Source organism: Ictidomys tridecemlineatus, chromosome 7 (assembly GCF_052094955.1).
Source record: "Ictidomys tridecemlineatus isolate mIctTri1 chromosome 7, mIctTri1.hap1, whole genome shotgun sequence".
In the NCBI taxonomy this organism is placed as follows: Eukaryota; Metazoa; Chordata; class Mammalia; order Rodentia; family Sciuridae; genus Ictidomys; species Ictidomys tridecemlineatus.
In genome coordinates, this window is record NC_135483.1 from 8,830,131 (window position 1) to 8,850,543 (window position 20,413).

The window sequence follows — 20,413 nt, forward strand, 5'->3', positions numbered from 1 at the left end:
ATGATGTTTTGAAGCACCACTGTGGTCAGTGGAGCCGACTGGGAGCCAGACTGTGTGCTGGGAGGCCGCCTTCCGCCCAGGTCCACAGCGGGCTCTCCCTGACTCCAGGGGCTGGGCCCCATCCCAGCCTGACCACCTAAGGGTTTTGGTCAAGAACAGAAAGCAGCAGGGCCAGAGTAGGGTGCTGGGCCTCTTCTAGGCCTAGCACCTTCCTAGTGAGTGACGGCGACTTCCTGCCTGTCACAGCAAGACCCATGCCCGGCAGATAACAGGCTTGGTTGCTCGCCCCCACTCGCCATGCGTCCGGCGAGCCCCATAAGTCGTGTTTTGTGCCAAGGTGTGGCAGGAGCTTTTCTAGGGAAGAAAATCCCCCAGATGCTGGTGTCCGGGTGCTTCCAGGACTGGGTGGGCTGTCACTGAGCCCACATCCCCGCCCCTCCTTCCCCAGTTCTCAGTGGGACTCGCAGGCAGGGCTCTCCATGACCCGCACCCTGGGCTTGCAGCATGGAACCCTGCTGCTGAGCACCCGGCCTGCTCCTGCTCAGGGTGTTCATGGATTCCCTCAGCCCTGTGGTTTGTGGGTGCATCTGCCAGGCTCCCAGCCCTGCCAATGACTTATTTTTGAACCCAACTTCCCCCACCCCATCACCACCTCCAAACGCACGCAGCCTTGGTTCATGGGAGTTTCCAGCAATCATTTGCCAACAAGCAAGGAGGCAGACCCCATCACAGTCAGGTCCGCAGTGCGAGCCTGGGACGTGCCAGATACAGTCTCGAGGCCTCCTGGCTGCCTACCTTCACGGCCTTGGCTCTGTCGATGAGCCCGTCGTCCTGAGAGCTCCCGATCAGCAGATCCACCTTCACCCCCGGAGGCCTCTGCAGCGCTCTGGCTGGAGCTTCGCGGAGGTACTGGCCATCGACCACAGGACCCCAGTAGTGGAAAGGGCCACTCACAGCCAGGAGCTGCAAAGGGCAAAGGAATACCACTATTTGTCTGAATCTTATCTTTTTTTAAGAGTAATCAGCTGCACCGCTTTGCCTAATGGTCCCAACACTGTGTCTATGCCAAGTGAGCGTCAGTGCTGGCTCTCCACCAGGGCTCTGCTGGCAAGAAAGGTGAAATGGCAGAACCCCAGGCAGGTAGGACACCAGGTACAGTGCCCGGGGCTGGACAGCAAATGTCGCTCTCAGTCATGAGGGCCCCTAGGAGAATGTCACAGGGCTTCCCTGCCAAGGTGACAGATCCCCAAGAAGAATGGGTATGAGGGAGCACAAGGTGTCGCTTCCAGCGGGCAGAGGCAGCCAGCTTCAGCCTCGACCAGATTAGCCTGCTCAGGGGCCTGAGGAGGCCCACACAGGGCTGGAGCCCAGACTCACTGCTGGGGGTAGGGGTCAAGCCGTCAGCTGAAATGACCACAGTGAGTCCTGCTAATGTCTCCTTTACTGAGATGTGGCTGTGAGCAAGGTCCTTGCTGGCTAGAAAGGACACACAGCTGTGGGGTGCAAGGTGGTCCAATCCACTGGCCATTGTGAAACCATGTCCACAATGCTCAACACGTGCAGTGTGACCTGAGTGAGTGCCCACCACCATCCTGGCATGGGGGCATGACCCTTCCACCCACTACTTCATTTTATTGTCCCACTCCATAGGGTCTGCCTCACTAGTCTCACTTTGTAGACAGAAAATCTGAGTGGCAGAGAGACCTGTAGTGCTTTCTGTATGCTTGGCCCATTGTGGCCTGGGATTCTGCAGGGGCCTGGGGTCAGGGGTGGCAATCGAGCTCCAGCTGGTCACCACCTCCCTGTGTGGCTTGGATGGATCCCATCCCTCCCCAGGCCTGTTTTTCCATTGTAAGAGACCAGAGACTGTCCCTCCCCAGTCTGCACACACGTGCCCACCTTGGTCTGGGCATCATTGAGGACATTGGCGGGCTTCTGGCGGAGGCAGGACACCACTTCTCGGCTGGACGAGGTGGGGCAGCCGACCTCTTTGGCCAATGCCACCGCCTGTTGCTGAGCCCTGTCTGGACTGATGACAGCTGCAGGGGACAGTGCAGAGCCTCCCTGGAAGAGAAAGAAGGCTCAGGGCAGAGGGTCTCCACCGACCCTACCCCTGCTCAGCCCAGAGACTCGGGGCTCTGCAGCCTCCTCCACGCAGGATTCCCGGGACCCTGCTCGGGGAGGCCCACAGTTGCCTCGGTTTCCTCATCTGAGAAGTGAGGGGGTGGGACGAGGCCACCAGTCTTGGCAGTGTGGCCGATGGCAGATCAGAGTTACACCACGTGTGTTTTTCTGTGCTGGAGCTGAGCTGGGTCTCCTCACTCCAGCGTAAAGAGCTCTGGCCTGGCCAGCTCCGTCTATGTCTCAGTTCTGAGCTACATGCATCAGGGACATGAACACCAGAGCCCAGAGCACAGCCTCCTCCCACAGAGCAGTGCTGCCCACCTGGCCCCCAGAGGAGGCTGGAGAAATGCAGAGCCAGGCACACCCAAGGTCCTCCTCACCTAGAGACAATGGGTTAGGATGCCCTAACCTGGCCAGGCCATTGTCCTGACACCCCACCAGAGACCAAGGGGCGTGGACAATGTCCTGGATTGAGGGAGATTGTCCTCTGGAAGGTGCCAGCAGCCACCAAGCGTGAGTCAGGATGGAAGGTCGTGGGCAAAGAATGGGCCAAGCTCCAGGCCTGACAGCTGACAGCCAAGGGGAGGGGGAGGCCAGTCCAGGATCTAGATGCCATCAGATGAAGAGAAGAGAAGAGAAGAGAAGAGAAGAGAAGAGAAGAGAAGAGAAGAGAAGAGAAGAGAAGAGAAGAGAAGAGAAGTGAAGCTCTGTGCCCCACACCTGCTCCAACTGGATGCGGATGGTTTCAGAGTCACGTAACATAAACACACACCTGTCCTTCTCCTTGGCAACTCAACAGTGCTGTCAGCCCCCAGGCTGCCCTGGGGGCAGGGCTCACCTGGATGGAATTCTTTCTGTATGCCAAGCACTGCTCTTAGCATCTCAGGTATTAATGTGTCCAAGATCAGCCCATTTTCCAGATGAGGAGTTGAGGCAGAGGTGAATGACTTGTCCAAGGCCTCAGAGATAGTGAGAGGCAGAATCGGGATCTGCACCCAGTGGCCAAGCACTTGGCTGCTGTGAGGTGGACCTTTCCTATACACCTGGGGTCAATGACCTGGTGGCACTGTTACTGTTCTTATCTCTGTTTAGTAGTCAGGTCCCAGGAGGGACTTGCAGCCAAGTCAGAGGCAAGGCCAGGCAGGCCAAAGCTCAGCAGAGGGACTGGGGAGTGTGCAGGGCGTGGAGCTGGAGGCCTGAACACGGCAGCCGCGTGGCCTGGTGCCGAAGGAGCCCTTCCAGCAGGCTCAGCTGTGCAGACCAGGCCTGGCAGCTTGGCTACTGATTCGAGGCAGTAACAGGAGGAATCTGTGGTTTTATGTCCTTAACGCATTTAGATGATACCCTGAGGCCCTCCTGGGTCTGGCTGGCCCACTCCAAGGGACAAAGCAGCTCTCCAGAGCCCTGTGATCCCCATCCAGTGGCTCGCGCTGGCTTTCAGCCTCTGTGGAGCAGGGAGAGTCCTAACTCCAGGCTCACACAGGCAGCCAGCCCGGGCCTGAGCTGTGGTGGTGGAGGAGAAGCCGGGTCAGGGTGATTTAGAGGGAGCACTGGTTCCGGGCCCTCGGTTTCTTTTTCCAAAAGGAGTGGCCAGCTTTCCCGAGAACAGCTCAAAAAGCTGCTGTTTCTTAACAGAACACACACACACACACACACACACACACACACACACAATTAAGATACTTGGCCAAAGCTCCACATTCAAAATAGCAAATTGCAGCTGGCCCAGCAGCCCCGGAGACAGGCCCTGCGCATGGGTGGATCCCAGGACCGTGTTTTTACTCTATGTAAAGCCATGCTCCTGACACGGTAAGGAAGTGGTCAAAGGCGTGGGCGACACTGATAACATGAGAGGCTTAGAGAACTTTCCTCTCCAAGTATTCTGTTTAATCAGGTTTTCTGAAGGAAATCTCCTTCTCTATGGAAAATTGATGCTTAACATCCAGTGGCCAACCCAGCCCTCCAGTTAAAGCTCTTGACTGGAGACGCAGAACTTGGAGGAGGTGGGGTGGGGGGTGCACAGAGCCCTGGCAGGGGACAGAGGGTCCAGGTGTGAACCCAGCTCTGCCACTCTATGAAGTGACGCAGGGGAGCACCCATCTCAGGACCAGCATTTGGCCCTCGTTAGTGGGAACAAGGGACCACACTTCACAGGGGCGTGGTGGCTAGGACCTGCGTCAGCCCAGTGGGACCTCCTGGGACCCTGCAGGCACCAGGCCTCTCCCTGTGCCCCATCGTGCTGCAGGTCTGCAGCCTGGGCAGCCTGGGCAGCCTGAGCTTGGTCTCTATCTAAATCTGACACAGCTATTAAGTGTCAATGAGTTTCCTCTCACATTTTTTTTAAAATTTCAAAAATAGCATGGACCAAAACCACAATTGCTGACCACAACTCTTTCTTCCTGTAGCCTCTGAGCATTGCCTTGACCTCAGTTAGCACCTCAGACCAAGACCTGCCCCTGTCAAGAACACACACACACACCCACACCCGTGTGGTCACAGAGACTCACTGACACATGGACCCTTACACAGACACAGATGCAGAGAGACACACATACAAGTCAGACACACACACAAAAGTACAGACACACAACCAGACCCACACAGTCGCAGAGACATTCTCTCCCTCTCTCTCTCTCTCTCTCTCTCTCTCTCTCTCTCTCACACACACACACACACACACACACACACACACACCAGCCCTTCCTGTAAGGGATGCTGGGTGTCTCCCAGGAGGCGCCACTCATAGGCCTTCCGTGAAGAGGTGGTCAGCAAGCAAAGCAGCAGGGACAGGAGGCCCTGTGACAAACTTGCTGTCCCCGAGGGCCCTGCCCTGACGGAGGGGCAGCTCTGTCTGGAAGGCGCCTGCCCTGCTCCTTCCTGGTGTCCTCGGCTCCTTAGCCCCCTTCGCTCACGGACGCTGCACTGTGAGGTGGGGACGCCCTCAGGGAAGGGACACGGGATGAGAAGGGGCGCTCAGTGCGTCCTCAGCCACCTCCATGTGGGGCACTCTCATGCCAGCTCCCCAGCGCCCCCACAGCAGTGCCGCACCGGCCACCAAGGTGAGGGGATGCCTGTCTCAGGGCAGCCCCATGAGGCAGGGACCCGCTCAACGTCAACCTCAGAGGCCACAAGACCATGGGCAGGGACTGAGCCTCACACCCAAGTCAGCTGGGCGGGGCACCGTGGGACTGGAACCCGGCCGCGGGCTCCAGAGCCTGTGCGTAACCACCCGCCCTGCAGTCAGCCTGAGGCCTGAGTCCCTTTCCGTCCCTGTGAGGATGTGACACCAATGCCAGGCGGACAGACCAGGGCCCTGGGAACGGCAGACGGGGCTCCGTCAGCTGTCGCCATCCTGCCGGTCCCCAGCCTTCCCTAAGGCACAAGTCTCCCCGCAGCACTCGGTTCTGGCCCAACTTCAGCAGAGAAAGAGCAGGACCCTGGTCTTGAAACTGGGCCTCAGAGCACTTTCCCTGTTTCTCCTCAGGACTCTGTTCTCAGCCTCACCTGTGGGGTCCCTTGTAGGATTGGGGTGAGAAGAGCAAAGGAGGGTCAGCCTGGCTCAGCGACCTTTGACCCCCAGGCCGAGGTCTCCCTTTTGGTGTCTAAAAAGGCATTAAAGCAACAGGCTGGCATCAGCGTGGCCAAGAAGTCTTTTGATGGCAGGATTGGAGGGAGGTGTTCCTCCTCCTACAGATGTGTGTGTGTGTGTGTGTGTGTGTGTACCACACACACACACACACACACCCACACACACACACACGCTTCAAGGGAAACTAGAAGGAATGAAACATCCATAAGACACCTTTCAAGAGCCAGCCCAATGCCGGGTGTGGTGGCGCACGCCTATAATCCCAGCAGCTTAGGAGGCTGAGGCAGGAGGATCGTGAGTTCAAAGCCAGCCTCAGCAATTTAGTGAGGCGCTGAGCAACTCAGTGAGACTCTGTCTCTAATAAAATACAAAATAGGGCTGGAATGTGGCTCAGTGGTCAAGTGTCCCTGAGCGCAATTCCCGGTACCAAAAAAAGAAAGAAAGAAAGAGAGCCAGCGCATTTGTGAGCGTTTCCTCCATGATCCTGAGAGTCCTGCAGTTCCCCCCCCCCCCCATTCTGCTGATGGAGAGAGAGACCCAGAGTGGGCAGGCCATTTGCCCAAGGTCTTGGGACTAAGAAGCAGCAGAGGCAGACTTTGGGGCTTTTGTCACCCCACGGCACCCACCACTGGGAACAGCAGGACCTCGGCACCTTGCTGACTCTGTTTCCACTGCAGAGAGTGACAGTGGATGGAGGCCCACACACAAGAGTGGCCAGGACAGAGAGAAGAGGACGGGCAGGTGGCGTCCCCACAGCAGGAGCGAGGCGTGAGGGCAGTCTCCCACGGGCTCAGAGGCAGGCGTAATGTCTGCAGCCTGCTGCGGCTGCGCAGAGTCAAAACGGCCCCCACCCACGTCGCCGAGCTCCAGAGTGACCCCTGTGCTACATCTATCAGGCCCCACCTTCGTGGCCTCAGGTGAACACCGTGACCACCCTGGGAAGCAGGGAGGGCGGACGCACCTAGAGGACACACACGCCACCGATCCCGCCATTCTCCCGAGCGTGCCACACTGACCCCAAGAAGAATGCGGTGGACTCCGGGAAGCGTGTCCACGGAGCACCTTAACCATCGCTGGGGCCAAGTGGAGAGGTCAAGACCCAGGCTCTCTGCCTCCAGGGGGCTCTCCCACAATGCCGTGCTGCCGCGGTGGGGGTGCCTCCCAGCGAGGTTCCTGGAGTCTGCTCCCCTCCACCTCCTGCCCCGCCGTCACTCCACAGGGCCTCTAAGGACAGTCCAACGTCACCAGTTCCCAGGGTCCTCTACCCATTCTAAGTGAGCAGATGATGGAGTTTATTGATTTTTAAAATAGTTTTCAAAACTGTTTGCCTTTTCTCCAATGATGGATACTAAATTTGTGATGAGAAAAACATTTCTATCACATTTAAAGGTGAATCCCACCTCGGGAGCAGCCCGGCTCGCAGCAGCAGGAGGAGTCGGGCTGTGCATGAAGCAAACAGTGGACTGGAGGTCCCCAGGGAGGAGGAGGGGCTGAGGGACAGGACAGGTCCAGCAGGAAGCCTCGCCTGGGCAAAACGGCAATCCCCCTGCACCCCCAGACAAGGCTGACCATGTGTATACCCAGTCTGTTCCCTTAGTGTACTTGATGGCAAAACAGATCGACTTCTGGTCTCCTCCTTGTCTCTGGCATACAAATGTGCGCATGTGTGTGTAAATGTCTATGTGTGCACACGTGGGTGGAGGAAGTCAGTACCATGGTGTTATTTTGAACTTGTCTTTTTCATCTAACAGTCCACTCTGGATAGGGTCCTGGGCGACTCATTTACCAGCTGTGTCAGTCAGCAGGCTAACACAAGTGTTCACAGAAACATTGTTCATGACGACACTAAGTGGAAACAACCCAAATGTTCATCAGTGGATAAATACATACAAAACATGGCGCATTGCACAACGGAATAATATTCAGCAGTAAAAAGGAAGGAAGCGCTGGTACATGCTGGGACATTGAAGAAGCAAAACAGCTCAACGCAAGAGGCTGCATGATTCCATTCACACAAAACGCCCAGAGGAGGCGAATCTGCAGAGACTGAAAGTCGACCAGCGGTTTCCTGGGGTGGGAGTGAGGTGGCCGAGGAGGAAGAGTGGAGTGGCTAGGTCATGTGACAACTCTATTTTTAGCAGTGTGAGAAACCATTTTCCAGTGTGGCTGTATCATTTGGTGTTCCCAATTTGTGAAATTCCTGTTTCTCCACATTCTTACCAAATATTTGTCATTGCCTATTTTTCGTTTCGTTTTGCTCTGTTTTGTTTCCGTTGTTGTTGTTTTTTATTATAGCCATCTGGTAGGTGTGAAGTGGTATCTCATTGTGGTTTTGATTTTCATTTTCCTAATGACTAATGATGTTGAGGATCTTCTCATGTGTTTTATGGGCCACTTGTACATCTTCCTTGGAGAAATATCTCTTCAGATCCTTTGCCTGCTTTTAACCAGCCATCTTTTGTTATTGAGTTGTAATTGCTCTTTACATTTGCTGGATACAAGTCCTTTATCAGATACATGAGTGCAAATATCTTCTCCCATTCTGTGGGCCGACTTTTCACTTTCTTGATGGCATCTTTCGCAACATGAAAGATTTTATTTTGATGAAGTACAGGGTATCTTGTTTTTCCTTTTGTTGCTTGCAATTTTGGTGTCCTATCTAAGAAGTTTAAAAAATAGGTATCCATAGAATACTATGTAGCACTTCTGGACTTTGTATTTTCAAAAAAAATTTTTTTTAGATGTTGATGGACCTTTATTTAATTCATTTATTTATATGCAGTGCTGAGAATCAAACCCAGTGCCTCACACATGCTAGGCAAGTGCTCTACCACTGAGCCACAACCCCAGCCCCAGGACTTTGTGTTTTTAAAACCTCTTTTTATAATGCACTATATTTTTATTGCAAACTGAAATCACCCCTGGTGTCTCCACTAGATGAAGGAGAAGGATGGCACCAACGGGTAGTTGAACAGGTGGGCCCAGCACCTTTACCCATTTCTCAGTTTGTGCTCACCAAACCTCTGCACCAGTGAGCATGTCTGTTCCTTTTATTAAAGACTGACGGAGGCCCAGAGAGGGTAAGTGACAGCCCCGAATCACCCAGGGATCTGGGTATGTCGTCTGTGTCCACGGCCTCTGCACTCAGGAAACCCACCTCCTTTGCCTAGGGTTCTCGGGCCAGCCTGGCTGTCGGTGTGGCTCAGCTGCACAATGGCCCTGTGCCTGTGGAGGGAGGGTGGGAGGTTGCGTGCAGGCACCCCGGGGGCCTCTAAGGGCTCCCTCTCCTCTCTCTCTCTGCTTGGGACTGGAGAAGACCTGGGCCTGGCTCTGCCCCTTTAGAAGGCAGCATGGCCTGTCATGCTTCCCCTTGGGTCTTGCAGACTTGATAACACGTCTTCTTCCATCTGCCACAGACATGGTGCCTAATTGCCTCTGTCACCTTCTGGCTGTCAGAGCCATTTAAATGCTTGGCACTCGAAAGTCACTGATTTTCCAGGCACAAGTGTCATACTTTGAAAGTGACACTCTGAGCGATAGCCAAGGCGATGGCTGTCCTTTCATTTCCAAGGGAACTGAAGACACAGGACGCTGAGCTTCCCGCTGGGCGCCCGGGAGCCCTGCTGGTGTGCGCGGGACACGTCTCCCTTTACAAGTCACCTCATCCTCTCAGCCTGTGCAGGTCACCTACTGCTGGAGACGGCCGGCCGGCTGCTCCCGGGACGAGAGCCGAGGACGCGTCCTGGCTGGAGCGGGCGGCAGCTGTGGCTCTGCTCCCTGTCATTCTTGGGCTCTGAACTGAGGAGCGGGGCTCTGGGTTCGCTTTCCAGGAAGCCTGGAAGTCCCAGAGCAGGTCCAGCCAGGACGGTGTCCTCTGAGGCCTGGTCCCTGGCTGAGACCACTGCCCTCTGCTGCGTCCTCCTGCACCTGCCTTCTGTGTGCGGTCCCTGGGGCTGTCCTCCTCTTTCTCCTTATGAGGATGACAATTGGACTGCAGGAGCCCTGCTCGAATGGCCCCCCTTCAGCTTGGTGGCCTCTGAAAGGCCCTGGCTCTAACGGGGCAGTCAGAGGTTCTGGTGTTTGGGGTCAACACACGCGTTCTGGGGACCTGGTCAGCACATAACGCCCCCTTCAGGCCTCAGTTTCCTCCCCTGTAAGTGTCCACCTCACGGAACTGTCGCAAGGCCCCCAGGAGCCATGTGGGGGAGGCCTGCGCACGCTCCCTGGCTGCCGAGGGCACACTCCCTGCTTCTGCTCCTCTGTGACTTGTCTTAAAGGCTCCATGATGAGCAGGCTGCCGGCCAGCGGTTTTGACTGGCTCTATGTCATGGTCTTCTTTAAACCCGTGAGAGCAGGGAGGGAGGTCCGTGCAGCCCCCAAGTGTAAAGCCACAAGGCAGAGAGGGACTGCTGGCTGCTGGAAGGGGTCAGGCCACGCCGTGTACATGTGCTGAAGCGCCACGCCGCGCACCACAGACGTGGACAACTGGTACATGCTGATCTGAAACTCGGTGTTCACTAAAGGAAAAAAGAAAACTTTGAAAAATAGCTTCCAGTGTAGAAAAGCATTAAGGCAAGTGCTTGTAATCAGGAAAAGATGCTACTTCAAATCCTGACTCCTCCGCCTAGTGGCCTGGTGGCCTTGAGCAAACCAAGAACTTGGCCAGTTTCACGGCCGAGCTTTTCTGCATCTCTGTGTGCAGTGCTACAGACGTCAGCTCCTGGTGTGCTCTGGGAGAGCTGCGTTGCTGGGCGCACTCTCCAGGTGGAAACATGAGGGGAGAGCCGTGGGGGCTCTGCGGTCCTCAGCACCCCAGCCCTGCAGGGCAGGGTGGCCGCCTGTTTCCCTGCAGGCTCTGGCTCCAGCCATAGCCTCGATGATGAAGAACCACCAAGAAACCAAGGAGTCGGGGGAGAACGGACCCAGTAGAGACGCCAGGAGTAAGGAGGCCAAGGCCTGATGACCAGGGCCCTCTGGCCCCTGTCCCTGTCCCTTCCCTCCTCTCCTTTCTTCCTTCAGTAGATGACAGTGGCCAGCTCCTGACCAGCAGAAAGGACTTCCCATGGCTGCCCTAGAAAGTACCCTGTGTGCAGGAAGTCACGAGATGCTGGTAGGGACAGAAAGAAGGAACTGGACATCGCAGCAGCCCAGGTCCTCTCAGGACAGTCCCACAGGGAGTCATGACTTGGCCAGGGTCACTCCACAAAGACTGAGCAGGGGCCTGCAGACAGGTGGGAGCCGCCTGATGCAGAAGGGCCAATGGAGGAGGAGGTGGCTTGGCTGAGCCTGGACAAGGAGGCAGAAGGGCCTTCCCTGTGCCATGTCACAAGGAGGGAGCGAGGGAGCCACTGGGGAGGTGGATTGGGGCGCTGCAGCCATGTTCAGGACTCAGGAAGTTCACACTGGCCACTGCGGTGAGAGGTGGGTGACGGCCAAAGGCCTGCACCAGAAGGGGACATCCGGGCACTGACCGAGCTTCCTGACCAGCAGGGAGACTGCATTTGGGTGCCTGAGGACCAGCTGTCCAGCTGACCAGCAGGATGAAGACCCTGACTCTGGTCTTCCTGATAATGGGACTTCACCCTGAGCCTCGCCCCTGCCCTACAACCTGTGTGTCCTCTGAGGTGCCACTACCTCATCTCAAGGTCTGAGCCCAGAATGAGGACAGCTGTGTCAACCACCAGGCTGGACATTCACACAGAACCTCATCCAACTCTCCCCACAGGACCCTGCTGGGGTCTCTTGCTAAGGTTCTGGCATCTCTAAGAAGAAACAGGTGGACTGAGTCCCTGTTAGTTTTGCTCCTGGACATACTCCACAGTGCCATCCCCTCCAAACCTGCCAGAGGGAAACAGCTGTAAATCATGACGACGAAGAAGAGATGCAGAACGAATTGGTGGAACGTTGGCTCTTGGAGAAGAGAAATGTTGTTGAGCCCTGCCCTGACAGCTTGGACCCCAGTCTCCTCATCTGTCAAATGACCACGTGCTCAAGTCTCAGGTGTGGCCTCAAGAGCAGGTGCCATGGGCCCATCAGCACAGGTTCAAGGGCAGCGTCCTTCCTACCAGCTGCATGTTCTTAGGAAGTTCTCAAAGTCCTGTGCTCCATTTTCCTTGAGTGTAAAGCAAGTAGAATATTTACCTTATCCATCTGCTGAGATGGATTCACGGAGAACGCGAACGTGTTTCCATGCGCCCACATCTCCGACACATAGCAGCAGTCATTAAAATCACAAGCAGTATTTCAAAGAGTTCTTATGATAATTAAAGGAAATAACAGAAATACTTCATAACCCATAGAGCACTCTACAGATGTCGGTTATTTATAATTTTATGGCCACTTAAACTAAAATTTAAAAAAAATAGTGAAATATTCTGTAGTCTGAGAAAAGGTGCCTCAGGTTGAAGTTCAGTTTTGGCTGAGAGTACTCTGAGCCCCGAGCCTGTCTGTCCTGGCTGTCCTCCACGCTGCCCACTGCTGGGTGCAATTAGCTGTGGCTCAGTGGGCACCGAGGGGGACGTTGACACTAATTTCACAGCCATCCAGCCGGTTTTTCCTGGACGACACTGATCTAAATGACATCAGGGGGCGTTGAGCTGCTCTTTTAGATAACAGCAACATCCCGTCATTTGAGAGAAGCGTATCTCCTGGGAGCATGAGGGCGCTGGGGTGGCATGCAGCACAAGCATCCTGCTGGGGCTCCTGGCGGCGTCGGGCTGCTCAAGCACCCTGAGAGCTGGCGGACGGTTTTGTTGGAATCCTTGTTTAGGAGATGACAACTCGGGGCAGAGCACTTAGGAGGCGGACTCCTGGAATGTTGGAGGCCCGTGCAGGGACCTCCCTGCCTGGAGCCCAGCCGCTGTTCCCTTGTCCCTGGGACAGGCCGGCCGTGCCGCTGTGAGCTAGTCTATTACGGGATAGATAATTCCAGGAGCTCTGAGCAATTCCTCCGTGCCCATGCCCCAGGGAACCAGAGGCTGATTAAGGCCTTGAGGAAGTTTGCGATCTGGGGGGAAGGGAGGCTCTTCTCTTTTATTTTTAACTGTCTCCTGTGGTCTCTCCCTCCCACTCCCCCTGCCTCCTTCCCCTTCCTTTTCTGGTGTGAGCTGGCTGCTGTGGCCTTGCAAGGTCCCAGTGCTGGGCACCACGCTGACAGAAGAGATGGGCTCCCTGCCCTCCAGAGTCAGGCCAGCAGAGTGGAAAGGGGGCGGTGCTCCAAGACACCCCGAGATCTGCCCCCCGGGGCGATGGCACCTGAGACCGGGGCACACCGGCTCTCCTTCCTCCCTGGAGGAGGCTGGCCCTAGGCTTTGTTCTGAAACACAGTTCACAAGGAATTCTGTGCCCTTCGCAGGAAAAGGACCACAGAGTGAAGGCAAGGCCGAGATGCGTCACCGTTGAGAAATGATGTCTACTTCTCCTGAATGTCCCTGTTAGTCGTGGTGGCCCGTCAAGTGAACAAGACAATCCACCAGAGCACGGCAGGGAAATTCTAGAGTCTTTACAGGTGATTTAAGGAATCTCAAAATGCGCGTTCACATTTGTAAGGCATGGGGTAGTGGAGTCGCCGCATGTAACGACAACTAGAGAGGAGCACTGGGAAGTTCACAGAAAACGTTTTGCTCCCCAGCCCCAACTGGAAGTTAGGAGTTGGCCTTGCCACACAGCAGGGACCGAGAGGAAGGGAGGGAGCTGGGACGCCACCCGAGGCCCCCAGCTGCTGCTCTGTGGGCAGTACAGACATGGTCAGAAGCCTCGTGCCCCTGGACAGGGATAGGTCATCCTGGCAACAGCTGGGTGCAGGCAGATGGCACCCCTTGTCACCTTTCCTCCTCCCACGTGGCATGAGCCAGCTCAGGGACTCAGGCCATCGGGCAGCTGAAGACCCCACCTTTGGCAGAGGACAGAGGAGGGTGGTGGCATGGCTCGACCCCACCTGGGCAGTGGGCGAAGGGGGCAAGAGTGCTTCCGCAGACTCCCACGCAGGGATGGGGCACGAGCACCCGTGGTGCAGCCCGGGTCCTGGCTGATCCTGAGTGGGGGAGCCATGGGGGTCAGGGTCAGCACACCCAGAGGCAAGGCCAGCAGGGGCTGCCCAGGCAGCAGGCCCACAGGGAGGCGGAGGAGAGATGGGTGGGCGACGAGCACCTGCGAGGCGTTCATGCAGATTCTGAGGACAGGGGGGCATGGAAGGCTGGAGCAGCAGGGGACAGAGATGGAGCTCATCCGTCACTGGTTCCAGTGGACCTGAAGGGGCGGAGAGCACGAGGAGGCAGGACAAATATAAGTGGCAGACACTACTGTCACTTCCACCTCCAGATGAGACGTGCTCCAGCCATTCCGCCATGAAAAGGAACCAAGAAGGTGCAGGGAGGACATAACCGCACATGGTCAGTGCTTCAAATGTCCAGCCTCGTGGGCCCCTCTCATGTCTAGGCCCCTGAGTACCACCTCTTGGTACCCTCATGCCCTCTCAGTGACGCCAGCTGCTTCCTTTGGTGTCCCTGACCACCCAGCTGCCCTGTCCTGGTTCCTTCCGGGTCCCTATTCAACTCACATGGAGCTCCTGGAGGGCAGAGCACATGTCACCTTTGTCCCCACGGCTTAGCCCCCATGGCTGGCCCACGGGGATTCACACACACACACACTCACTTAGAGAAGCGAGCACCTGGGGTAGGTCCTGGGAAAGAAAGGTCTCTGAGTCAGTGCATCTGGAGCAGGCGAGTAAAGAAAGGGACGTGGCTGATCCCAGATCCTGCTCAAGGGACAGTCCAGGCCCTGGGAGACCGGCCGCCCTCCTTACCAACCCTCGCAGAGCTGAGGATGGTGGGTCTCCGGGAGGGGCAGGCGGCGGCTGTGCTTGAGCAACTTTGAGAGACAAGCGCTCTAATGAGTCAACATGTCGGTGCCCGGCGGCTCCCACGCTGTCTCTTTCCTGAGAAGGCCACTAGCTCCAGACGCCTCCCAAAGAAACAGGAAGAGCTTGACAACACGTTGAAGTTCACTCCACGGGGAACTCGGCTCCTTCCAGTGGGTCCTCTCCACCTTAGGAGCTGGTCCCTGACACAGGGACTCGCAGGGGAGCAGCAGCACCTGCCCAGCCCCAGGAGGGAGAGTTTGCACTGTCTCCCGGTGGGTGAAAGTCAGCATGCCCAGAGGGGTCCTGTGCCCCAGCACAGCCCCATCCATCTGTGCAACTGGGGGACAGTCTGGATCATCTCTTCTGGACAAGGCTCTGCTCTAGACCCAGTCGCCACGTGTTTTCGACACACCCTGACCTTCCTAAGCACATGCTCTGACTGCAGGGAATGAGCTCCTCACGCCACGCAGGTGCTTTACACACATGGTCCCATGGATCCTGGTGATCAAGTAGCATTCGTAACATCATTAGGCTCTGGGAGAGCCGCAGAAACTGTGCAAGGTCACGTAGCCCCCAGGAATCTGGAACCCCACTCTTGACCTTGACACCAATGTGTGCAACGTGACCTATCTCCCCAGGGTGTTCTGAAAGGGGGTACTCACTTCTGCTTGGGGAGGCCTGGGGATCTGTATGACTAAGTGAGCTCTGATGCGGGGGTGGGGGAGAGATCTGGGAACCTGCTCATACTGGATCAAGCTGTGAACTCTGACTTATTATGAGGCTTAATCTTCACACCTGTCACCTGTCACATAACCGCACATCATCTTAGGAGCACTGGGACTCCCGGATCCCGATTCCCAAGCTGGAGAATGAGCTTCAGCTCTCTGCTGGGATCGGCAGGCCTTCCAGCTCCAGCTGGGACACCACCACTGGCTCCTCACAGCTTGTGTAGGGGGACTGGCTACTCAGGGGACCGTCCACTTTAACACTCAGCCCCAGGCTTCATCAAGTGGTCCTCAGCCTGCACATGGCTGGCATCTTGGCAATCTCCCAGTGGCCATCTGTCTGGGCCCAAAGAGCTAATTGATTTGCACAGCTCTGGAAATCACCTGCTCCCTACACAGGTGGTCCTGGGTGTCTTCAGGAGCCCTGAAGCACGGCCTCCCGATGGCTTGTCCGTCACCTGGCTGGGGCAGCAAAGCCTTGTCTGTCCCAGACTTTTGCTTCAGGTCCCGGGAATGACATCACCCTCCGAGTTTCTGTCCGTGCTTCTTGTGTTGACGGGTACGTGGACCTTGAATGATGACATCCTGCTGGCGTGGAATCCAACCTGGTTCCGCCAGGCCTCAGCGCTAGGGGCTCCCGGACTTGCTGTGGCCACAGGCTTGTGCTCAACGGCCCCTTGGTGGGTCAGGAGGGAAAGTCCTGTGTGCTGTCAGGGTACTGGGCCAGGTGCCGGGAGCCGTGGGAGAGGCCGACATGACAAACCAACAATGCTGTCCTCTGTGGTGCCTCTGCCTTCCACAGGTCTGACCGGCTGTGCCTTGGTGGCTGGTGTCTGGAGCGCTGTCTCATCTGTGGGTAGTGTCGTTGTCACTAGCCTGACTTCCATCAGACTTGGAATGTCCCCGGGGCCCCACCACCAGGGTCCCACAGTCACATCAGCAGTTCCCGCAGCCTGTACCCTCCTGCTGGCCAGGACTGGGCTGCCTCCATTTCCTCCTGCAAGTCTCAGCTCATGACACCTGCAGAGGCTCATGCCCCAGCCATGGACCCCCCGGCCCTCTGTCCCACCAGCGCACTGCGTTCCCGTTATAGCGGGCTCCAGAGTCCACGGTCGCCCTACTACCCTCCACGGGGTGACTCCAGGGTGGGCAGGCCAAGGAGGACAGGGCTTTGACTGATTTTCTTCCAAGCTAAACCCCAGGGTCTGAGATGGTGCTTTGCTCAGCAAATTTTACTGACGGGAGGACAGAGTGAGGGAACGCACTCCGTCTTTCCTACGTGGACCATGGAAGAGGCTTTTGAAGAGTCCCCGCGGCTCAGGCCTTCTGGGTCCAGAGCTCTCCTACTCCCCACGCCATGGGGAAGCTCCACTTCTGCACATTTCTGCCTGCCTTGTCTGCCCCCTCAGTCTTCCGCAATATTTTCTTTGCTCTTCACAGAGCAGGCACTTCCACGAGCTGGCGGGGGGAGCATCTCTCTGTTACTGGGTGTCTTCTAAATTTAGACACAGCCCCAGTGTTTTTAATTCATTATCTTCACGAACTACAGCCAGCAAGGTTTCTAAATGACTGTCTCAGGGTACGATGTCCTGGCTGGGTGGGGCCATGGGGCACGGCCCTACATCTGTTCTGAATCTGGCTGGGACTGACTAAGTGACGGTGGGCCAGCTGCTGTGATGTCCTCCTGTCCAGACACGCTGCAAGGAGCTTGCAGAGGGCCAGCTGAGCACGGTGCTCTGGCCTCCCAGCTTATGCACACATCCCAGGACTGACCTTCCAGAGGCCTCCACCTCCCCACCAACACAACCCCAGTCCCTGTGCCTAGGTTCCCTGCTTGAGCCTCATACATTATGAATAGGGTAACACACACACACACACACACACACACACACACACATCCATTCCCACACGTATAAAATAATAAATAGATATATGTAGACTATTTCAAACCCATGATGAGGGAGAACAGGATACCCATTACCCCTCACCTGATTCATCCAATATTAACACCTGGCCACACTGGCCTGCTTTGTCTCCTCCTTTCCCTTTCTGCATCTTAACATCGTTTCGAGTGCACTGTTTGGAAGTTGTGCCTCCTGACAAGCACAGCACATTCCCCAGGGGTTGGCATGGCCCCAAGTGACAAAGTGGGCACCTAACTCCCAGGGCCCCTGCCATGATCCTCTTTCTGGCTTTCCCCCTTGATTCAGGACCCCTCCTGGTGTGGACTTGCTGCCCTCTCTGGCATCCTATGATCTGGCTCTGGAAGATCTGCTCTTCTTGCTCCCTGCAGCTTCTTCTGGTAGAAGCCCAGCAGAGGTGGTGGCAAGTCTTGCCAGGGAGGCTGTGGGCAGCACAGCCATGCAGAGGGCTGGCTGCCTACTGTTTCAAGTCCCCAGCAATTGACAACTGCCTTTTGGCAGAGCCAGGACAGGAAGCTTGATTCTGGGATCCATTTGACAGTGACATAAGAAAGCTGTAAGAATTGGGAAACTAAAAAAAAAAAAAAAAAAAAAAAAAGAAGTGACAGTTAGCTAAGCCACAGCCTCTTTGGGCCCCGAGAGCTCCAGGGATGCACATGAGCAGAATCTCAGCCCATCTGCCTTTTAATTAGAGAGAAAGAGAGGGTGAGCGTGGGGGTGGGGGAGACCAAGCTTCTGAAAGCCCTGGCCATTTAGAATCAAGCTGCCTCTATTCTCAAGTGCTTTGTAAAAAAATTAATGATGCCTCTCTCTTCCCCGTCCTTGCAGAGAGAAGTCAGCTCCGGGTGGTTGCTGAAAACAGGAACCTGCCCTTCTGCAAGCCCCGCGCCTTCCTCGTTCTCACAGAGGAAGTGTGCGGCGGTTTAGCAACTGTGGTGCCTCTTGATAGCAAGGGCTTCTCCTCTGCCCCTCTGGACCCTGGCCGTCTGCTCATTCTGGAGGAGCAGCCACTGATGGAGAGGCGGTGACCCCGTGTCTGGCCGCCCCTCCGCAGCCAACTCCCAGGGGAGGCCATGCCCAGCGTTTGAAGGTACCTTGGGGGATGTGGCAAGGACTGGGTGGGGAGCCATCAGGGCCCCTCAGAGGCACAGCTGGCAGAGGTGGACTTTCTGGAGCTAGAGAAGAGCTGAGGACATGAGGGAAGCATGTTGGAGGAAGCCCAGCACCCAGCACCGAGTTTGCACACGGGAGCTGCTCACTGTGCCCTGGGTGCACTGTTCCAGGGAAAGAAGAGCAGGGAAGGGGAGGGTGGGCAGGTCACGTTCCTGCCAGGTGAGACAGTCTCAGAGCCTGGTACACAGCAGGCTTCTAAACCACCCCAGGCCTTCATTTTCCCATCTGTGAAAAGGAAATAACTTCACCTAGTTCACAGAGGAATTGGCCAGATTCAATGAACAACATGCACCGTGCCCAGTCAGTTTCAGACACCAACACCGTGGGTGCCCGGAGTCCTGGTGTCCAAGGGCACATGGAGCCTAGCTAAACTGGGTGATAGCAGCAGTGCTGGGTGAGGTCTGGCAGCATGGATCTTGTTTAGGAAGGTGCCAAAGATAAGTGACAATAACCTAAGTAGGTGCTAGGTGCATGGGGGAGGAGGGAGCTAAGGGCAAGGTCTATATAGGAAGTCACAAATTCTGAAATCACGCAAGTGCAGACTGGAAAAGACTCAGGAGAAGCAGTGCTTCTTAAGGAGGCTGGCACACTTCATTTTGTTTTACATGTTTACTTATCAAGAGAGTCTAGTCTCAGAGAATGACCTGGGCTCTGGCCTCAGAATGGCCTGACTGGGTCTGTGAGTGGGGTGTGGGCAGGTGGGGACCATCCTAAGTGACAAGAGGGGCATGACATGAAAAGTTACATTCATGCAACTCTCAGGACAATCCTGCAAGCTTGCAATTGTTATTTGCTTTTGACAAATGAAAAATGAGGCTCATCGAGGTGTCGAGGGGCTGTCATTCTGCTGTTGACTGTGACATGCTGTGTTTTGGGTCTATCAAACTGTGGTCCTTTTAAAACTGGGTAGGGGGTAAATGGAAGAGCTGGCAAATTCTGTTGCAATTAATAATCTCCAATTAGAAGAACGCTATCTAGGAGTGCTTAGTGAGTTCTGGAAAGTACAGTAATGATAACCCCTGAAACAGACTGATAGAAACCCATTAAGACTCCTGCGTCTCAAACAGCTCTAGAGTCAGGGCAGCAGGATGGCATCGTAGGAAGCCAGTGATGTAATCAACTACACCTGAATCAACACTCCAGGTCAACCACCAATGAGCTTTGTGACTCTGGGCAAGTCACTTTGCCTCTCTGAATGTCAGGTTCTTCCTTGTGAAAAGGGTAAAACAGCTTCCTCATGTGTAAGAATTGTAGGTGATGCAAAGTGCTAAATAGTAGCTATTAGTATCATTCCTAAATCAAACAGTGAAAGTAGACCTATTCCCTCTGGTATTTCTAGGCAGAAAAGTGTTAGCCAGCAATGGTAAATATGGTGGATCAGGTTGCAAAACCAACAAGCCAGGCACTCCTTCTCCATTTTTCTGAATATATATCTCGGCTTGTTCCTCCATCTGACATAAATGTGGGGAGGATTGCATTGCAGCAAACTGAAACTATTTTCCTAAGATCGAGAAACTTCCTCACTCTGAGCGGCGTGAGCGGGCGCTGTGCTTCTGAGAAGAGCACTTTTCTTACAGACAGAAATTATTCATGCCACTGCGTCTCATCGGCTTCCTGCATTAATAGATGCAGCTTAGTTTTAATTTTTCATTTCACACTCAGCAAGAATTTATTTCCCCCAGCTCCAAGAAAAGCTGGAACTTAAAATTCTTGTTAAGAATTTCCAGCTTGTCAGACCAAATCATTTGAATTTTTAACAACCTGAGGGACATGTTGGTACATTTATGCACATGCCTGTCCATCCATCCATCCACCCGTCCATTTGTTCCCTCAGTCAACATGCACTGAGGCCACACCATGTGATTTTCCCCTCTCGGTACCTCCCCGGGGTTCCTGAAGATTTAAGTACATCTTGTCCAAACCACTTCCTCTCATCTGAGCTCCTTGAAGGGAGGGCCACAGTTGATTACGGTAACTCCAGCTCCAGCCAGATTTTTTTAATCTGGGCAGCCTGGGACCA

At 55.2% G+C, this 20,413-nt stretch overlaps 2 protein-coding genes across 3 annotated transcripts in view; one reads left to right on the forward strand and one right to left on the reverse strand.

Moving 5' to 3' along the window:
* Nucleotides 1-20,413, reverse strand: part of Tg (thyroglobulin) — a 209,662-nt gene that overhangs the window by 29,884 nt on the left and 159,365 nt on the right. The window contains exons 42-43 of the mRNA XM_040293416.2: nucleotides 1,900-2,064; nucleotides 796-963 (exon numbers count right to left, since the gene is read on the reverse strand). Of these exons, the coding sequence (XP_040149350.2) occupies nucleotides 796-963; nucleotides 1,900-2,064 (333 nt within the window). The remainder of the gene's footprint in view (nucleotides 1-795; nucleotides 964-1,899; nucleotides 2,065-20,413) is intronic.
* Nucleotides 1-20,413, forward strand: part of Sla (Src like adaptor) — a 53,297-nt gene that overhangs the window by 3,784 nt on the left and 29,100 nt on the right. The window contains exon 2 of one of the 2 annotated variants that reach the window (XM_021724035.3): nucleotides 18,049-18,310. The exons of the other annotated variant lie outside the window; for it this stretch is intronic. The gene's annotated coding sequence lies outside the window, so the exon portion shown is untranslated. The remainder of the gene's footprint in view (nucleotides 1-18,048; nucleotides 18,311-20,413) is intronic. 2 annotated transcript variants of the gene reach the window in all.